General features: G+C 46.8%; 3 protein-coding genes across 3 annotated transcripts; 1 reads left to right on the top strand and 2 right to left on the bottom strand.

Moving 5' to 3' along the window:
* Nucleotides 1-9,643: 9,643 nt before the first annotated feature.
* On the top strand, nt 9,644-10,827 carry F4807DRAFT_460036 (uncharacterized protein; the record flags this gene model as incomplete). The annotated part of the gene is made up of 2 exons (XM_048001460.1): nt 9,644-9,676; nt 9,742-10,827. 2 exons carry the CDS (start codon nt 9,644-9,646, stop codon nt 10,825-10,827), a joined length of 1,119 nt encoding a protein of 372 aa, XP_047854724.1.
* A 4,469-nt stretch (nt 10,828-15,296) lies between these two features.
* F4807DRAFT_467321 (uncharacterized protein) lies at nt 15,297-16,963 on the bottom strand (the record flags this gene model as incomplete). Its single annotated transcript, XM_048002478.1, has 1 exon — nt 15,297-16,963. One exon carries the CDS (start codon nt 16,961-16,963, stop codon nt 15,842-15,844), a length of 1,122 nt encoding a protein of 373 aa, XP_047854723.1. The 3' UTR covers nt 15,297-15,841.
* A 1,046-nt stretch (nt 16,964-18,009) lies between these two features.
* Nucleotides 18,010-20,330, bottom strand: F4807DRAFT_424245 (ARM repeat-containing protein). Its single transcript, XM_047997855.1, has one exon. It carries the CDS (start codon nt 20,289-20,291, stop codon nt 18,156-18,158), a length of 2,136 nt encoding a protein of 711 aa, XP_047854722.1. The 5' UTR covers nt 20,292-20,330; the 3' UTR covers nt 18,010-18,155.
* Between the last annotated feature and the right edge of the window lie 481 nt (nt 20,331-20,811).

The raw sequence follows: 20,811 nt of genomic DNA, 5'->3' as shown, positions 1-20,811 counted from the left end.
CGTCATCTTTAAAGCTCGCCTGGTCCGATCTATTCGGACTATTTATTGATAGAAGCTAAGATGCCCAAGGCAATACGATTGCTGAGCATATCTCGTATTCGCTAACTCAATTGGCTCTGAGGATTTATTTGTGTAGGACTTCCCGAACTACCTACTAGAGGCTTTCGACGACGTATCAAAAGATACCATTGATATGAATATCTACGCGATTCCAACGACTCTAACCCGAAAATCGCTTAGAAAGGGTCTAGAGTCTTTCCAAGTTAAACTACCTGTACTTTCCTTTTTACCGAGAAGCTTTTACATACCTCAGCTGATAGCAGTGGCAGACTTCTGGGAATTGACATCAGTGAAGCTAGTGCCAGAACCGCGAAATCAATAGAGGCCATGATGAAGCAGCTGATCACCCTCGCCAAGAATGCGGGGTAGATCTATTCTGGACATTGAGCTTTGTGATTGCAAACACGAGCTAAGGAATTACGACGACGGAGTTTACCCCAGGATTTATGTGCATGGATGCAGATCTTAGCGGCGCTAATACGTCCATTAGCTCTGGAGTCGTGGGGGGTTCATTCACCGAGGAATTGGTCAAGGTAGTCTGAGAGTATCGTCGGAGGCCATATGATTCCAACGAGTCAATATCCCAGGTTCTTAGCTGAGAAATCTACTACTACGAAGGAGAGGCTATTTGAACGGTGCATGAGCACTAATTTACGACGGCATGCACCACTTACCTATTATCTGCTTACTCGCAATTGCGAATCGAAGTCTTGCGATAGATGCTGGGTGGTCTCTTGTGCTGGTAGACTAGTACGAGTTACGGCACGCACCCCAGGCCCAGTCAAGTACAGGCTATTGACAATTCCACTCGGCCCCTTACAAGAAATATCCAGGAACGCCTTGGTTACTAAAGCCATGAGTCGAAGCATAGAGAACCTTGAAAAGTCAACTACCAAACATAGCATCCCACTTTGGAATAGCAAGCCAGCCAGCTGGACGCTAGCAAGTATGGAAGATGCGGGGAAAGGGACCAAGGGTATTTCTAGAATGAATAGGCCTTCAGAGAAAGCACCGTCCGAAAACCCATGCCTTTCAGGAGACGACTTCGTCTATTTCATTGCCGAGCCTACCTTGGAGAGTACATGGAGTGAACCCCTCAAGAACCCGATGAAAGCGCTGAAGCAGAAGGGCGCAGGAATATTAATGTCTTCGGCATAGAAATCGTCGTGCTACATCGAATTCTTTCACCGAGATGATTTTCCTTAAATGGCAAGAAAATTTTCTTCTATTGCAATCTGCTCTACGAGGGAGTGAGGCAGATAGACCTAGGTATGTTATCCTGAGATCACGTGGCTCCCCGAGAGCCCCCTTTGGCATTCACATCTATTCAAGATCTAGGAGATCGTTTAGTTATATAGCTATATAGGTATATATTAGAACTAGTCAATCAACCCGCAGTCATACTATATAGAAAGGGTTCCTGCGGTCTCCTAGATGATCTTCTGCTAAGTTGAATCCTTCATCCCCTATTAATATCTTCAAGCCATGACTCCAAATCCTCTGAGACGTCACAAGGTCTCCACACGTGAAGCTTTCATGGACTTCATCATGAGAAGAATTATTTATAAGCATAAGAAAAAAAAACAATAGGCCTGAAGGGTGTATTAAATACCTATGTGTTCTGACCGCATAGTCCCGCAGCCAAACGATCAAGGATTTGCGCCTGGGATAAATCTTACATTGGAAGATCATTGAAAAGGTACGGCCCGTGAGTAGCATTACGAGTTCATCGGGGTCCAACCTCACCTCGAAGTTTTTGGGAGAAGGGATCAAACGGGGAGCCGGACGCCATTCTCCGACGCTCTCTTACATCCCATTCGATGATAGCATGCCTATGAGCATCATCCCAACTCGCCTTAATACTTATTACCTAGGCAGAAACTAGTATAAACGCTGGGTTCGTGTACGGGACTATCAGCCTGTCACTTGGTCTCATAGTACTTGGTGGAAGTATATCGTAGTCGAAGGAGTGTATCTCGACATAAACCAGGCAGGGCTCGGCAGGTACCGAGAATGAATTCTAGTTTGGCTGCAGGGAGATGAGCCTGAGAGCTTTCATCCGGTTTCAAAACGATATTCCAGTCGTACCTACCTACCGCAACTCTGACATATCTTGGAAGGTTGAGGTATGCAGGTGGCGGATAGGGGACAAAGCTTGATGCCCGATGCCCTAGGCCTGGAGATCGCACCTATGGCGCAGTCCATCATTGGTGCTTGCGAGACGTATTGTCCATGTGCTGTTTCCGGTTGTGGATGTTACGGAGTTGAAAGCTGCTCGAAAGCTCTCCAACGCCTAGATATATCCAAAGCAACAATTCGTCCAGCTCAAATGGCCCATGAACAACTTATACGATTTGAAGAAGTGGACTCATGCTTGGGGCTCCGAACTCGTGCATGAGGAACCTTCTGAAGGACGGCCGACTTACTTTCTCGCCGTAGCATTTTAGTAGAGACTCTACGATCTGAATTTAGGCCGGAATACTCCTGTCCAAAATTTAATCCCTTTCTACGCGCTTCGCCCTCGCCTTCCAGCTCTTTCGGGGTATGCAGCCACTGGGTTTAGACGCCCTCACCCAGTCGTATCCATTCAACCACCCTTGGCACTCGCATTACCGAGAGCCCGACGCAGCCTCATCAAACTCTCCAACAGCTCGCCTCTTCTCCTGAGTAAATCGCCGTCCGTTTTGTCAAGAACAGCTTCCCGCGCTGCCCCCCCTCACCCCTCCCCGAAGCGGGAAGAATACAGTAGCTGCAAGAACGCGGCCTGGGCGCCTTGTAGCTTCTAAATGGTAGAGTAGCGCGTCCACGCCGGCCATTTAGCGACCGGCGGTGCCATCTCTTTCTGGTGAGAGAATTGCTTGTACGCAAGATCCTCAGAGCCCGCGCGGTGCTTCTGAGGTCCTTTTCGCAGCAGCACTCCACGCGATCTTGCTGTCTTCCCGCGTGTGTTGGTATATCTAGTACAAGATGCACACCTGGGTGGTATTTTCGAGAGATTCATTTTGGTCAATGCATATCGCGTAGACCCAATAACAACGGTATCAGTCACACCACCACGCTTACCTCGCGGCGTACTCACAGCTTTGGTAGGCTTGCGTTACTCGTCGTTGACACATGTATGCGATATGAAATTGACTACCCAAGCTATAAAAGATGGGATGGTAGGGCAGAGCCTGATACGGGATGAAGGGAATTACCTACTTAAGTGGCGTACGGCACTGACAGTCACTTTGGGATTTTAACAATCTACTGGACCTCAGTGAACGGATGAAGCCTTTAGGGTCGGTGAGGGAGTCTCATTGAAAGTCGGAACAGTTCTGAACTAGCCTCAGTCCGATAGAACAGGTTACTTCATGCGGAGCACCCATGAATACCTAGAACAGTTGACATAGAGAAATAGAACGTACGTAGGAAGTTGGAAAGTAGGGACACCCAACATTTCTTGCGTAAGATCCCCCATTTATGCGGGCTGAGGCTTGCTATTTCATCGTTAGACACCGATGCGCAGTTAATGTTAATGATTACCTAGGTATGAACGTTGTTATGTACATAGATTCGTCCTGGGAAAAGGGGGGAGAATTATCCACTTTTGGCAGGATTTTAGCCAATCAGAGCGCGGATCCAGCACTCATATCTTCCACGTCGATTCCAGCCCCTGAAATTTATTCCGCGTGAGCTATACAAGCAGCAAACATGCGACTTATTGAAATGGATAATATGTGAGTTGTATCTGAACATCAACTTCGTTTCTGCAACTTTGAAAAGATATGTTTATTAAGGATAAGCGTTCCATTGCAAGCTTGTTCCATCCTGACATGGCTAGATTGAAGGAAACTGTGTACTTCGCTACATAATTTCGGATTAGTAAAGAGACCTGAAAATTTAACGAGACAAGATGGTTTGTTGCATATGAACATTTGGACTCTAGTCATGACACGAGTACGAGCGCGCGGTTTGCGCGTGGTCACGGGGTTCACATGCTCCCAAGGCCTCATCCGAGGCACCTAATCGCACGTAATATTCACTCTTTGTTAGAGTGAGTAACGGTGAAGTCAGGGGGGCAAATTCCCAAACTTAGAATCACGCTCCCAGATATTCGGGTGGCAGATCTGAAGAGCACATGGCCGAATCAGCCATCTAAGTGGCGGATCTGTGGGTTTTGGCAAGAGGTATATCTAGCTTGCTGATGATACCATCGCATAGGTACAAAGCTAGAGACAAACTCAACGCTTTAAAAATCATCTCGGAATGACCATTCCGGTCGGGATAATTGCCTCTGATGAGGCTAGTCAGCCGACGGATAGATCTAAAAAGATAAGTATCATGATGATGCGTCGGCCCTTAAGCCTTGAGCCATTATAGCCGATGACCATCCCGGGACATAGAGCGGACAACATAGAATCAAAAGGTACTGGCTACTATCATGTAGCGAGTCAAGCAAAGTAACAACGAGGTACTAATAGAGATAATATGAATTGAACCTAACACTACTAACGGCTCTAGGTCACGCGCATCTCAACGGTTCAAAACCAGCACCGCGGGTCAGACTTTGATGCTAAGCTCCGTACAAATCAGTGGTCCTTACTGAATACTGGACTGCCGAGGCCCACCTTGAGGGCTCTTCGACGATTGGAACGCCGGAAACTACCCCAAACGCGTCTAGTCAGGGCGATCTAGTGACGATTCCTATGCTAGTGCTGAGGTTAAGGAATTGCGATCATAACGTGCCAACAACAAAAGGGTAAAGTAGAGGTGACTTCGTGATGCCAACAGCGTTGAGCTCTAAAAGTACTAGAGGTAAAATTGTCGAGATGGTTTCATGAAAAGAGTAAGTAGGATAGGTGGATATGGGTCGTTGACATAGTTTAGTAGGTAACTTGAAAACTGAGTCAAGAGAGTTGGAACTACCCTCGGCACATGGTCTCGGGAACCGATGATCCCTTTTCTTGGGAAAGCGGCGCGGTAGTCTTGCTGGTAAATGAATTACGTGATCCGTAAACTGAATACATAGTAGGCTCCGTAGATAGACGTATTAGAAATATCAAGTTCCAGAATGGCCCTTAAATCTCGAACATCGATTTGTGTTAAAGTTTGTTGTATGTAGCATCATTAGTTCTCCCAAATGCTCTTTGGCTTTTGGAGATTCTGTCGCTAGCCTTGTTCCCGTTCGGTCACCTCTCGGTATCGTAGGTGAGAGGTAGCTCCGAGTTAATGTGCCGTAAGGCTTAAAACTGGACAAGGTTCAACCGGACTTGAACGTGACGGGCGTCCTGCTCACGCGTAAGTAATCCACGCAATAATTTTTGCCTACTAGTGCGTCTAATGACGATTTTTGTCAAGGCCGTCGACCCTTCTAGCTTTGGGGTGGATAAGGTACAGCCGGAAAGCAGTCTACTAGGAACTAATAGACTAGAGTGAACCATTATATGGATGCAGGTTGCGCATTTTGGAGAAATACTACACAGAGCATGGCAGTGCTAGTCCCAAGGATCTTGCCGTAGATCTCATTAATATAGATCGGTAAGCCCTAAATATCTAGATGGTGTACCGCGTTGCAACTCCTGAGACTCAGGTATCTCGTAGCTCGACCAGATCTCGCACTGATGTGAGAACGACCAATCTAGCGGGATCTCTAGTAGCATCATTAGATATGTCTAGACCAGAGTTCGGCTTCAAACCAGGAGAGCCGCCCTTCGGTCCTTTGGGGAGCTTTATCACTCGAAGATGGATATGTTGTGATGACCTAACTTTAGAAATATTGTGGATTGTGAAACTACAAGCATCTCACAGACCGAGAAGCTCTCGCTGACTTTGGGTATACCGTACATCGCAAGGAACTTCCAATTGTCCACCTGATTAGCTCAGGCAATTGAGCCTTGGTTTGATGCTTTGAATGGGGACTTCCAAGGCTGTAGAGTCATATAAGGATGGCCTGAACGCGTCGAAACAGATAGTCGTGGGACGCGTTTCCCTGGGAGAGCTGACATAAAAATTGAAGGGTAAACAAACTTCCTAATCGGAATCTCCCTTGGACGAATTCGATGGTTCGGAGAGGGCTCCAAAGGTATCAAGACATGAAGAGTGGCGAGACAGCAATTAATCAAAAAAGGCTTGGCGTCAAATAGGACGAGAGAAAGAAAATCCCATGTTTGTTGGGATGGGATTTCGGGCAAATGAGGCGAAATTCCCATAGGTATGCGGTAATGTTTAAGGATTAAGGAGAAGATCGACAGTGGGGAAAGACATCCATGGATATCCGCTCCTTAGTCCTTCAGTCCATTGATACATAGCTGGTTGCGCTTGCTGATTTCTAATTGAACAGTTTGAACTCCAATTGAGCGCCCGAAAATTCGTTCATCGCTACGTCAGAGTGTTGGGCCCGTGTGATGCGACAAAAGGGGCAACGTAATTAGCCACAGCGCCACGTATGGCTTGTGAGAGAATTGCAAGTGGGGTTCCTCAGAAAAAATTGTTAAGGTCTAAAGTATCTGTGCCTAGAACCAGTCAGAGCAATGCCTGCGGAAAGTTTGCTCCGGAGAATCAAGACAACCCCCAAAGTCAAAGAACGACGATGTTTCCTGAAAAGGAAAAGGGCTAAGTACCCAGGTAGAGGTCCGTCTCACCTCTTCTCTTTGGTTTGTCCGTTTCAAGCCAACAGACTCCGCTCTCGGATTTGACGGCTGATGTCACTCATCGAACATTATGATGGTAATCGTTAAAATGCCTTGATCGAATATTCTCCGAGCCACCCCCTGCAGCTGATTGAAATCTTCATGCGAGACTAGGGACTGGTAGACGCGTCCGCTCATAGCACGCACGCCTGGCACGCGCAGACCAGCACCGGCCATGTTGTTGGTCGGTGAGGAGCTATTCCCGTATTTGATCTCTCGAACATGATTGGAAATCCACCAAATAGATAGAGTCGTGACCCCCGAGCAGTCTGTCTACGTCCCCCGGGGTTAGTGGAGTTATTGTCACGGTGTCTTTGCATGCTCCGAGACATGATTGGTTTACCTCGAGGCTGAAGGTAGAATCCAGTCTTCTATCAGATTCTAAACAAAGGCCCGAGAATATTTGAAGGATTCAAAATACAGATGCTTGCAGGAAATGCTTATTTGTGTGCCGGTGTGGAATATGAGGAGTTCGCAGCAAAAGCTCCGGTGCTAAGCTTGTAACAATGGCTAGCATAGGTATGATTCAATACCAAACAGGTGTTGAAGGTGACACAAGGCTTTGGCCCGACTCCTCTGAGGAATCAAGGCAAGAAATTGGGTAGTAAGCTCAATCTTAGAAAGCCTAAGGACGGAGCTGATGTCCGGCGTCAAATTAACCCTTTCTTAACGATTTTAACTTTTTGATGGGTAACGGCATGGTTAGAAATACAGAATTTGAATTTTATAAAGTAGTCAAGTTGCAAATCTGTAGCATGAGATCCCAGATCATCTTGCTAGTATTAGATATTGGATAGAAGAATGTGCTAGTTTTTCAACATAATGCACGCAGGCGTTTAGGGCCGGAAGAAGACGATGCCAGGGGGTGGAGCAGTGGAGTTGGCGGAAACGAAGCGGGATGGGCGGAGACCCGTTAAAATTTAGCCGATCGACGCTTATTTAAGGCGTAACATCCATAAAAGGCTTGTACCACAATTGACGTTAAGCTTAGGTAACAATTGCGCCTTGTCAGGTTTGATATTGTTACAGACCTCCAAGGACCGAATGTTATCTGTCGGTTTTTCTTTACATCATTTTGTCATAACATTCGGCTGACTTCCTAGATAGGTACCCGGATGTCAGATTCGCTTATACCGAAGCGATATACCTCCATGAATCTCAACATATCCGCGTATGATTGGATTTCCATATTGTCTCATACATGCGTCTGAATAACAGGTTATGTAACCTACACATCTATATTGCCCAATCCTCGGGTAATAATTTGGACCTCGAAACGTGCTGCGAACCGTCGATCGCGGCGGACTTACATCATTTGGGTGAAATTCATTAGATACACGTAGATCTGACCATTCAACCGGGTGTGACTACGCACGTAGACCTGAGCAAGAGAAGTATATCCAAGCTACAAAATATGAATACGCGGGCTGTCTGTTGAAAACACACTTGTCCATATGTAGGATATAACTCGCTGGCGTCTGTCGTACACAAAATGATTACTATACTGTTTAGTTACGATTAGCTGCTCGCCTCCAGAAGCAAAGAGATCCAAGGATCTTTGATGCTTAGCTTTAAATTTAGTAAACATTAAAGCTAGGCCCGACGAGAGCTATAGCTACTAGCAAATACGTGTATCCATGGATGTATGGTGTACAGAAAGAGCGGGGTAGGTATGGGCCTAAACTCAGAAGAGGTTGGAGCTAAGCCCTTTTAAGGACTACTTAGAACGCTATCACCAAGCTATGGCACTACAATCCCTGTAGTATCTGGAAGCTCCCTCCAGCAAAGTGATTGGTTCCTACGAGGTCTCATCGCGATCGATCGCCACTTCCACATTCTTCCCGCATCAGGAAAAAGCTTTGAATCCCTGTCTGTTCTTCAATCGAAGGAGCTTGTGTTCCTATGTTGTCCCTAGGTACTTTGATAGACACGCTTCGTTGCGGCCATGTTGCGCAGTATGGACTATCCACACTATGTACCTCTTACAACCTCGCGACTCCGAGCATGGGGAAGTTCCATTCCCGTCTCTTGTATATGTATATTATTTCTTCTTCCATCTTCTCAGATTTACATATCTGTCTCTTACTACAACTACTACAGTCCCAAGTAGCAACTTGTGCTTCTACAACTATCATCCCCTCACTGTCCTTTGTCAATATCAACAAATTCCAGTCTATATCTCACATGCAACGTCGCAGTTAACCGTCAACATCTCACAGCTGCTTTGTCTGGCCCGACTATCTCGACTACTTGCAGAGAGTCCTTGGTTGAGTCTACAGTTTATTTGACTATTTAGAAGACAAGATAACCTTATACGGGCCATACTTCCGACGACTCCATATAAGTCGGTGTTCCGCATTAGGATAGGACGACTGCGGCAGCAGACAAACAGACCAAGCAAACAATACAGATTAAGCTATAAACGTGAAGCAGAGACAGACTCAAAAATAAACACCGAACAATTAACGAACATTCAACTTTACACCCAAATCACAACCTAGTTCTCAATTTTGCTATCGACAACTATCTTTTCCACACAATATCCCAACACTTACCATACCAAGAGAGCCTCTTTTCGGCCTGACATTGAAGTTCGCCTGCTGCTCCATCCAACAAGCATACGGCAACCTCCATTTGCCTTTGTGGCTGCATATGACAGCAAGGCCCGAAACCCCGCTTGTCCGACTTGTGTTACTATCCGCATCGGCCCTGGAATCACATTATCCTACATGCATGCTACGAGTCAGCCTTAGCTACACAGTTTGAAGGCTCAACGCATATTCCCGCCACCTTATCAACAATTGAGAATATAAACAGACATCCCTAGCTCTGCCCTTTAATTAACAATATTATTATCATTATATTTGAAGTTCAAATCAATGCCTAAGCGATCCTTTGATACATCATCCGCCATGTCGGCTAACCAACGAATCCCGCCTGTCAAGGTCCAGAAGGCGAGCATTGCCTTCCCTTATATTTAACTGTTATTGAATCTGACTTATCTTAACAGACAGAGCGATCCCACGAAGAGAATCAGGAAAGGGCATACATTGCTGCGTCAAGAAGAGCTGACCGAAGTCTGGAGGCTAGGGTGCAGTCCGCTCGCCAGGCATCTGAAATTCATCGGAGACGAACAGGACGAGGTCTCAAAGTTAGTGAAGAGATTGTACTGAAGGAGGAGATGTATGAGGAAGAAGAGGATGATTTACCGCGCCACTACAAATTCCTTACTGCGCATCTTCAAACGAATTCACCTGACATGAATCACCGGGTGAATGCGTACATCACGACGCAGACGGCAATGGCTACGATGGCTCGCTATCAAGAGATTAACAGACTCTTCAGCGAATCTTTTCCGACTGCCATGACAAACCAGCAGCAGCAGCTCAATAGCTCCGCGTATATGGCATCACTTATGAACAACGACGCAGGGTTTTCGAACCGATTATCTATTTCTGGGTCCAGTCAAGATTCTTCTGCCACCCGCACACACTCGGTGTCTTCGCAGTCGCTATTTGACGGAATTGACCGGAGAGGCTCTGCTACGATTGGAAGCCCAGCGCCCAATTCGGCTACTACTATATCGTCGCCACCAGCTCTAACGCCTGGATCCACCTCGACGGATGCTGATGCGGCAGAGTCGAAAGCGACCCCGTTTCAGACACCATCGGCCTTCCCACCTCTTCATCTTGACCCACAGTTAGCGCAACAGTCAACCTCGTCATCCGCATTCACTTCTGAATTACCTAACGAGGTAAAGATGATGGCCAACATCGACATGAATGACCCAATGGCGATGCACTTCATGGGAGATCCTTCAACCTATCAAATGTTTGGTCCCTTCCCTGGCGACTCTACAACTCAGGATGAAAATTCCGAAGTCGATATTAAGCAGGAAGTTCCTACATTCTCGCCACATGAAGCCCATATCCCAGATGATGATATCTTTCCAACATCGGACAATTCTATGACGGATAACACATTTAACCTCCTGGACTTCCACAATGAGGGCTATGACCAAATAGGCACACCTGTTGGTGGAACAGGAGGTGATGGTAGTTGGGAGAGTTTTGTCGACTTCGGATCGGAGCAATAATCTATCCCGATTTCCATCGGAAACGTGGCCTGTACACAGGCCCAGTTCTTTACGCATATTTATTTTAAACATTTCCTCGGATCGACCTGGCAATCATATCGGAGATACCACGTGCCATGCACTTCTTCTGTACCTATTAGGGTGTCGGTAGTTACTGGTTTGATTTGCATGAAAGCGTTCTGTCTCCTAGGCCCAATGTTTGATTTTTACGACTTCTACGCAAACGATACAATCTTGGAGGTGTTAGGGAGGCAAGCATCATTTGCTATTTTTCGTGATTGGGGCTACCCAATCTGCAACATACCTCATTACATGGTTTAATATCTTCATGATACCAATGGAAAACAAGGGAATATCTTGGATGGTGGTGGCAACGCTATGGTTTATGACTTCGACCTTTGGGTCACGATCTCCACTCGGCTACTGAATTCGACTCCGAAGCATTTTAAGTGTTTGACTGGATGGGAGAAGGTATCCTAAAAGGTGGTGGATGGATAAGCGTCGGATACATCTACGAATGTCCGTTGCTTATCTTCTATGGCAAAATGGGTTGGAATGCCCTATGGCGTTAAGAGATAAGGAGTCATACGTTCGGCAATAAGACCGGAGTGGTTGCTAGGCACACTTCAAACCAGGGCACTGGAGGGGGAGAGAGCTTTTATTAGCTCTTGATGATACCTGCGACAGAAAGTAGTTGGAATTGTCCCAGGCGATAGATCCTCTGGGATGATTATGTTGAGGATTTGGAGAGACAATAGCAATGGCCCCTTTCCGGGACATATCGAAAATAGTCTAAACGAAGTTTAAAAAATAAAAAATTCAGAAAGGAACCTAATCGTTCACTACCTAGTTGCTACCTAGTGCTTAACGTTTACTTCAGCCACATCAATTATACTCCGCACCTATCTTAGTTCTACGATTGCCAGAAAGGTTCCCCCTATATGTACACTTATACGTAGATCCAAAGCTTAATTGGAGCCGTATCCTAGACTTGGCCCTAGTCCATCTTCCGATTCTTTTTTTCTGGGCGGATATCACTTTTTTGAGATCACAAATATGGAGTATCTATCCTATATAGGTTGTTTATATGCGGAGGAACACTTGAAATGATAGGAGCCACGCAGTGGAATCATTCATTCATTTATACCTAGGCTAGCATAAATTTAAGTGTAAAAGGTTTCGACCTGCATAAGATGGAGATTATTTTGGAGATCTCATGTAACTATGGTAAGATTATCGAGGTCGAAGGATGAGGTTATCGTTTAGTAACCTCCGGAGATCCCGTTCTGCGCTATGTGAACCGTGTTCTGCATGACCTTGATGGGCAGTTTCTTGAAACTACGGCTTGATACAATAAATCATCCGCGAGAACTTCCCCTGACGACTATTTTTTGTTGACAATAATTAGAACCTCTTATCTCTCTCGAGGTGGGTCATCCCCCCTTTCTCTCTATCGCACTCACTAGCTGAGATCATTTAAAATAGAATGGCCCAATGCTCCATATTGAGATAGACGCAGGTTATGGGTTTCATACTTCTTGTATTAAAAGGTTAAGTTACTAGGAGTAGGTAGAGATGCATTAGATAGCACATATCCACCTCTGAGATACAGTGCGTAGGCTTCCAGCCACCTGATATTCCAACACTCCACGACCTATGATGGCTATACAGCACTATATTTTGGTGTTAAGGTAATGAACCTTATGTAGCATCATGCCATGGTGAAGTCTCGCGATTCAAAGCACCCATATCACCATTTCGCCGTGAGGGATAACATCCAAGTCCAACTGCGTACTCTTCCTGATCTTTGCACCGCATCATACCCTCAACATCAATCGATATACCATAATTGTACTTCATCCAACCGTTACCCGTCCTCACCGCCGACTGATATTCCAGCTCATCCTGGTTAAATCTCCACTAGCCTGGCCCGAGTCAGGATACTGGCTGGAAGCCTCAGATGCCTCCACGTGGACCAGCTCTCTCTCCCCAAGAGACTGCGCAGTCCTTAGACAAGTGTGTTAAAACCAGTATCAAGCATGTTGCAAGCGACCGATGCTGCGCCCGTCTGACTATAGGATGTTGAAATGACGGCAAACATGGAGAAAGCGATCGCGAGAGGCTTTCTGTGTTAGAAATATGCCTGACCCAGGGAGTAGGTCCAAATACAGGGCTCTGTCTTGTGTCATATCCATCATTAACGACCGCTACAACTATCGAGGCCTCCATAAGTATGGTGGCTGATGGGTATCACCCGCGTGTCCGAGTCGGCGCGAGCAGACCGTGTCTTGGTGCCTAGTGAGAATATAGCATATAACTTCCGCTATGAATGGGTAGGCGTGCTCTCGGCAGCTGTATTCGAGTTGGTTCTGAATTGGAAACGGACTCTGTTCGAGGCCATACGTTTCACATGGCCAATAAATACCGGCAACAAGGCCGCACCATTAGCAGCTAAATCTGTTTCGCCGACGTGAAGATCACGTCGCTTCTATGGCGAACGAATATCGGCGATAGTACTAGTAGTCGACAGCTAATTCTGTCTCTGGGGGGAAGATATATCAAGTTATTTCTGTCCCGCGTGGGAAGGTGCACTGTTAACGAGAGAAGAATGCACACCACCGCCTGTAAGTAGGGCATCGTGGGAGAAGATTGAACAAAGCCATGAAATGGGCAATGAGGGCGCGTGAGTGTGGGGTACCCCAATGTAGTACACCCAGACCAATCTCCATGGTCATACTCGCTCAATGCCCACCCAGAGATCAAACCTCAATGTGATCCCGTCTCCATGAAGACACTCCAGTAGGGTTGACCATACCATCAGGCACCCAACCACCCCAGTATAGCGCTGACTGGGCGCCAGGGGAAGAATTGATGTCGGTACTGGGGAAGGCCAGCGTAGCATAGTTGGCGCTTTCAAAGTAAGCGAAGTAGGAAACCACGGGGTAATCGACCCCTGTGGAAAACGCCGTGGTTGCCGACAATCCGCCGCGGTCACGATCCCAGGTGTCCAGTCCAATACTTCTCTCTGCTTGACTGGTGACAGTTCCGCGTGGCGGAAGGGGATTCCCATATCAGTAATATCAACAACTATAGAGATATTAGTTAACAAATCGATAGGTATTCATTCACTTAGATACTTACTGCCCATCTTGCTAGTGGGTCCATGTGTTGTCCACATGTCATACCTACATAGGTACAGACGGACATGACCAGTGGTAGGTAATATCAACGCTAAATGACCAAGTCATACTAACTATTCAGGAAGATGTTAGTCACTGGCTCCATATGTATCGCTGATGCAGGTACTAACTGTTGTGAACACAACCGACGAACCGTGAACGGGGAGACGAGTGAGTACTCCCTCACGGAGAAATCAGTCTCCGTGCAGCTGATGTCTATGTTCTTCATTGTGCTGAACTACCCATTGATAGCGAGAACGAGATCAATGTCTTTGCCTTTGCCCTTTCCTACTCAGGCATGCCTGGCAGATAGCCTAGCATGCTCTTGTACAAGAGTCGTGCTAGGAAGGGCTCCCGCACAAAGCCATTGCCTTGTAGTTCCACGTTAGCAAGAGGTACCCCATTCAATACCTCAACAGATAACGGTTCCATGGTGTCCACTTCCACTTCACAATCCGCCGTTAAGTGAGGGAAGGGAGGAGGAACCCGAAGATCTCAGCGTAGCTTTGAATGTGCTGGCAACAAATCGGCACCCTAGCCGTACCCAGAGAGGTGAGCACGACGGGGGAGTTGGCGTTAGCCACATCCAGAAGCTTGTCTTCGACGGCCTCGAACCATTCTTGGTACCCAGGCAACAACTCTTGCTTTTCATCTCCATCGTGCACGAGTGTGACTCCATTGTGTATATCTTCGTGGTTGCTACGGCGGAGGCATTCACAGCGCCGTGAGAATGTCGCAACTGCAGGAGAAGGGCTCTGAAGGGGACAGTGGTCGCGGAATCGCGCTGGAGAGATGGTAATGGATGGCCTCCTGTATGTCATACTCTTCCCCTTACCCTCAGTCGCCCTGACTGACCAATATCAGCCTCCATGCCTACCACAGCCATGCAAGGGATCCGATCAGTCAAGAATGAATGGATCACGCTTATTACCCACTTAGATGTGAGTGCGGGTGTGGCCAACACAACGACACTCTCAGGCCGGAGCTACACAGGGACGAGAAGGCGATGACAGCGACTCAGACCGTCTAAGCAAGAACTCAAGGACCCGACATGCCCGATGTGTAGTACACCCAGGTGCCGGCCACTGTGGTTGAGTGTACCTGCAACGGCGCCAAGTCCCGCATGAGCTGTCTGCACGAGAAGGGCCAGCGATCTGGGAGCTGAGAATCAAAGGATTCAGTGTGCTGGGTACTTGGTACGGTCTGCTAGTGACACGCGAACAGGCTGTGTTCTGGTAGAGTCGGTATGCTCTGATAAGGACATAGATATGAGGAAACATATACAGGAGCAGAAGATCTACCACCAGGTAGTCAATCCAAGGGCTAGTGTTGCTGAATTCATCGTCGTCAATAAGACTTGGAGGGAGGCCGCGACAGTATGAATGAAGGTGCCGGGGTGGCCATTGTAGGAAGAACCGTAGGCGTTTGGTTGAAGCAGAAGCTGTCTGAGCTTAGCCTGGGATGATTCGCATCGGCGATGAGCTGCTATGAGTCGCCTTGAAGGCCAATATGAATTGACTTCCATAGTGAGTTGATGTGTTCGATATGGAAAGGATTGAGTGAAACTCGGCTTGGTGGCCACCATCTGTCGGAGTGACGCAAAGACAGGGGCAGCGTCCCTGTTATGTAGATATGTCTATATGCATTGGACAGATCTGGTCCATGTACGTCTTCATGTCTCCCAGGACATGGAATGACCCCTCCGGGTCGCCTATTCCGGGTATCCGAATGACAGAGTTGACGCCTCTTGCGACAAGCTTCTTGTATGTGTCTTTCTGCAAGGTCTTAGTCGGCACGATTACATAGAATAGAGAATCGGCGACTAGGTGAGCCCATCACTCCCTGGTGACTGGAAAACTTGTCTGATCCTCATCATCTGAGGGTGCAGTCAGAGTTATCTGTGGCGTTGACCTTGGTGGTGGTGAATCAGGGTGTGAATCCGCCGTGCCCTTGTTCAAGGCTGAGCTGATGGCGGGGCTAAGAAGATTAGATTCAGGGTGACTAGGTAGTCGCGACGAGCGGGAATGCAAAAGACTTGGTGATGTGGATGGTGGAGCTAGGAACCCTCCTACTATAGTCGGCGACAATGTGATGCCACGCCGTGATGAGGAACGCAGTATCTTCCTGCTGGCTCTTCTAGCTGGCCTGTCAAGTCGGAGCCGTCCCCTGGCATTGTGGTGAGTGGAAGGGGGGTTGGTAATGCCCTTACTATGTCCCAGACTAGCATGAATACTACTATTCATGGCAGCAGCGACGGCGGAATCTATGTCGAAGTTGATGTGGGAATTAACATCAAACTCCATGTTCTGGCTTGCACTTCTGTTAGTGCCGGTGCTTGCTAGGTTCACGTTAGCATCTGTTGCTTTGTTAATGTCGGCGTCAAGCATACCTTCGGTCTTGTAACCTGCAAGAGGAGTGCTAAGATTCATAGTGTCGGCGATGTTGTGGGAGTGGGCAAGTGCAATGACATCCGAGCCAACCGCTTTTTCCATCTTGCTGCTCCCGTTGGTGACGCTCTTATGACTAGAATGTGTTGGATTGTGTTGAGTCAGATCGGAAGTACAATCTGTGCCTCTAGGCACGCGTCGCCAACCGCGACCGGTCTGTTGATTGTAGAGTGTGTATTGGCCAAATGTCTTAGTATAGCCAGGGCTTAAGCGTAGAGGCTGTTGGGGATTCTCTCCAGAAACATGATGTTGTTCTAAAGGAGTGTGTGAATTGGTATGAGGATGGATGGGATATTGATTGCTAACATTGCTGTTATTCACAGCAGCATTGTTGTTGAATGAGGAAGGAATAGAAGAATCAGAAAGGAATGGTGACTGGGATACAGACGAAGGTTTGCCATTGTCGTTGGATATAGTTGGTCCTTGAAGATGTAAATGAACAGGTCCTCGAGTACGAGGTCTAGTTTCCATGCAGAGGTTGGATAAGTCATAGCCCTTTCGACCAGACATGTTGTTACCTTGCAAATCAATGTATTAGTCCTAGAAGTTGAAGGTACTGAAGGCATGATTCCAATGAGAAGTTGATGATAAAGAGAATGAGTAGAATAGATTGAACTGCTGAAGTTATTGAATAACTTGATTAGGTTGTAGTTGTTGGAAATACTGATGGTGGATAATCAGGAAGATGAAGAAGAAGCTGAAGAAGTTGAAGAAATTGAAAAAGCAGCTGGAACAAAAAAGTCCATTGGGATGGTGTTGTAGAACATATAGAAGAAGTAGAGTAGATGAAACAGCTGAGTTGTTGAAGCTATTGCATATCTTGAAGCTGTTGAAGAGGTAGACATGTTGAAGCAGCTGAGCTGCCCAAGCCACTGAGAGATCACATAGGTGGATGAAGTATGAGAAGTCTGAGAAGATGAAGAAGTTGAAAAGTTGGGAAAGGTGGAAGTTCCAAGAAAACCTGGGGGGTTGAAGAGGATTAAGGTGGGAAGAAAGCTGGGAGGAAAGCTGGGAGATGGGACTAATACTGTAGGGCTCCACCAACCTTCTCACTCTAGATTTCAGATGATCTGATCTTGCCCACTTAAGAGCCAGCGAATCGAAGTAGAAAACTGTAAAAAGAGAGGATATACGTCGATATGTGTGCCTCAGGGGCAACATTGAGGAAGGAAGATATCGTCGACGGCAGGAAGGGTCCTTGTCAACCGGGGGAGAAATCCGAAAAGTGGGGCCGGAACTCTATTGAAGTGGAAATCACGACCCCTAAAGGAGGAAGCTATACTGAGCAAGTAGAGCAGGCTGCTATCCGAGAAAGTTAAACTAAAACCGGCAGGGAAGGCACGGGTTTTCGGCGGGAAGGTGCTATAGAAAATCGCTAGGAAAAGGACAGACGAAGGAAGTCGCGGTGTTGAACGAGATACATGTATAGGGGGGTTTTGGATGAAGAGAATGAAGATGGGCGAGCAAGTTGTGATGCCTGGGAAAGCACGACAATGATTGATGTCCATTAAATAGAAATAATGTGCAGATGGGATGAATAAAAGTTCAGAGTGATTGTCATGTTAGGTATATGAGTAATATTTGGGTATTTGGGTCATTGGGTACGTTATTCTATCTAATGTCTAGGGGAATCACGAGAGGCTCCAAACTTTGAATACCATCTTATCTGAACTGTGCGAATAGCAAACAATGACATACCGTGCTATGAGGCTCCTTCAACTCCCCACTTCCGTTTTCTTGCCTGAAAGTCATTAGTCCTTGCTGTACTCTTTGCACTGCTGTCATTGCTACTTCTTAGTCCCTTTCCCCCCCTTGACTGGTCCTCTGATAATGTTTGCCCTGACATAGTGTCAAGATTCTTGACCCAGGAGATCCACTCCCTACGCCTATTCCTCCATAGGTCCCCTTTCCATATTCTCCACACACGGCGGCCCTCAAAGGATTCCCTCAATTCTTGTTCATGTTGACCAAGCAGCTCCATGATTGATTCTTTGATGTGGAATGGCACAGATATACTATCGCTCTTGGAAGGTATGAAAACAATAGAATTCAAGACCCTACTGCCGTACTCTGACATAGCGAGTTGAAATGCATGGGGTCGTAGTGCTGCAACCAGTGCCTTGTGAAATATCTTGTTTCTTGTTGGAGTGGAAAATGCATTAATCAGGACGTAAGATGTAGGTGCTGATGATGTTGCGAGTTGAAGAATAAGTTCTTCAGGTAGAGATGATAGAGATGTTTGGATTGTGCTTGAGGGAAGTCCGGGTATGGCAAGCATAGCTGTCGTTAATTGAGAGCCATGCGAAACTAATGCTGAACGATTCTTCTGTGGCGGTTCATGATTTTTCTTCTTATCATCGGATTCCGATGACTGTGGAAGGCAAAGCTTTGGAACCAATGATTTAGGGTCTGATCCAAATGCCTCGATTAGGGCCTTCGTTAAACTGTCAATCTCGTCCCTAGCTTCCCGAGCCTGGCATCGCTCAAACAAGGTCTTAATCACGTTAAACCTAGATAGCGTAACGAGCTTACTAAACTCAGGCAAACTCTTTTTAACTGCCGTAACCAGATCCTCTTTGCTGAGTCGATTCAGAACGCGTATGGCCGGATATGAGGCGATGTCATTGCGAAGAAGACTATGGATTCGATCTGCAAAGACATGTTTATACAGAGGCTTGAAAATCTTTCCGGGACAATGGATAATAAGGGTCTCAAGTAGTCGTGATCCAATGTGGTCGTACAGCATCGAATTGACAAAATCCGACGCCGGGCTAGTACCATCTTTCAGCGAATTAGGGGCTCCAGGTAGGAGTTGCCACAGCACAGCCATGTCTTCGGACTCGTCGCTCGCTTTCAAATTCAAACTAATGTCCAGCTCTAACAACAGCTGCAGAACCGGGTTTCCAGTGGGATGTTTTGCTAGCACGCGAATTTCTGTGGGACTCATACCAGAAACTGAGTCGGCGATGATTTTCTTGGCGGCTAGATTGAATGACATGGGCACGGCCCGAAGTTGAGAATTCAAATCGGCTGGGTCATCGGATGTCCAAGGGACTGAAATCTTTTCCTTCTTCTTGCTGTGAATAAGGGACTTAGTTTGAGACTCTTCCAAAGGTCGTCCGGAGAGAATGATGAGTAATATTCGAAGAGTGTGAGACGCAAATTTATCGGCGAGAAGATATCCAAGGTGTCCCTCGAGCTCGTCGAGTGTAAGAAGAAATAATTCTTCCATAAAAGGCAGAGGCTGCTCATTCGGATCGTCTTGGTCCGTAAGAACATCGTCGCGTTCCCCTCCGAGCTCTCTAGTGACAATTGGGGCAGATTGCAAGAACAGGGTTTCGCAGCAATGGCTCGCGAAACGGTGTTGGATGAGGTTCAGAAAATGGCTTGCAAATTGTAGGAATAGCTTCTTCTTCTGCCTCGTGTTCGACATTAATATAAGCCGCTCCATCAATCTCGAACATGACTGGCTGCATGCTAGCTTAAGTTCCTTTCCTTGAGCTTCGGCGAAGACACTAGCTAGGTATAATTGTCGCTCTTCTTGAGAAGGAAAGTCGTCAATATCGAGCTGCTCATCTACCGATCGAAAGTATTCCTGCTCTTCATCCGACAACATGCCAAAGAACTCGCGATCGGCGGGTGGTGGACCACCAATTCTAGGTTGTTCGAATCCATCTTCAAACTTGGCTTCCAAGTTGCCAGTGTTATCGCCATCGGCCTCGTTTAGTCGTTGTCTCTTGGCAGCCTTGCTCTCTTCGCTGGCTGCCAATGCTTTCTCGCGGCGCTTTGCCTTTCGCTCATCGCGGATGGCCTGGCGTTTGGTTCGTGGCTTCGGCATCGCGATTGTTCTGGTCGCGACAGATCGAGTGGGGTTCCGAAAAACTTGAAGTTGAACAAATTCCCAGCTTGCATCGCAAAACACCAAAATCTTTTTTCTGGAGATCGCTGATAACGATCTTATCTTAGCGTTGTCCAATTACTTGGATGCGTCTTACCATAATGGGATTAGTCTGCATATGACCTGCACTAGCTTCTTGGCAACTCTTCTCTTGCATCTGTCATCTATCAAACATGAAAATTGAAAACTTTCAAATTGTGAAGCATTTACAACTTATCAGAAGCATCAGTCATCAATCATCTACTCTAGAACCTAGCAGCTTCCATATAAGCTAGCCAGTCAGTGTTTGCCAACGAATGCGAATCTAACACTGTCAATTTATGAACCTAATGTCTTTAGTAACTGTTTTACTAAATGCCAGGTAGTTGATTGGTAATAAACTTGACTCCTGCAACTCTTTAAGACCAAAAGGTCTCAAGAAAATAGCCAGTTCCAATTTCAGTAAGTTTCCTTCGATATG

Source organism: Annulohypoxylon truncatum (genome assembly GCF_022578515.1).
Source record: "Annulohypoxylon truncatum strain CBS 140777 unplaced genomic scaffold F4807scaffold_14, whole genome shotgun sequence".
Taxonomy (NCBI): Eukaryota; Fungi; Ascomycota; class Sordariomycetes; order Xylariales; family Hypoxylaceae; genus Annulohypoxylon; species Annulohypoxylon truncatum.
This window is presented reverse-complemented; position numbering and strand designations above follow the sequence as displayed.

Bases quoted from the DNA above. Each gene is read 5' to 3' on its own strand.
- F4807DRAFT_424245 (XM_047997855.1), bottom strand. From the start codon at position 20,291: ATGCCGAAGCCACGAACCAAACGCCAGGCCATCCGCGATGAGCGAAAG.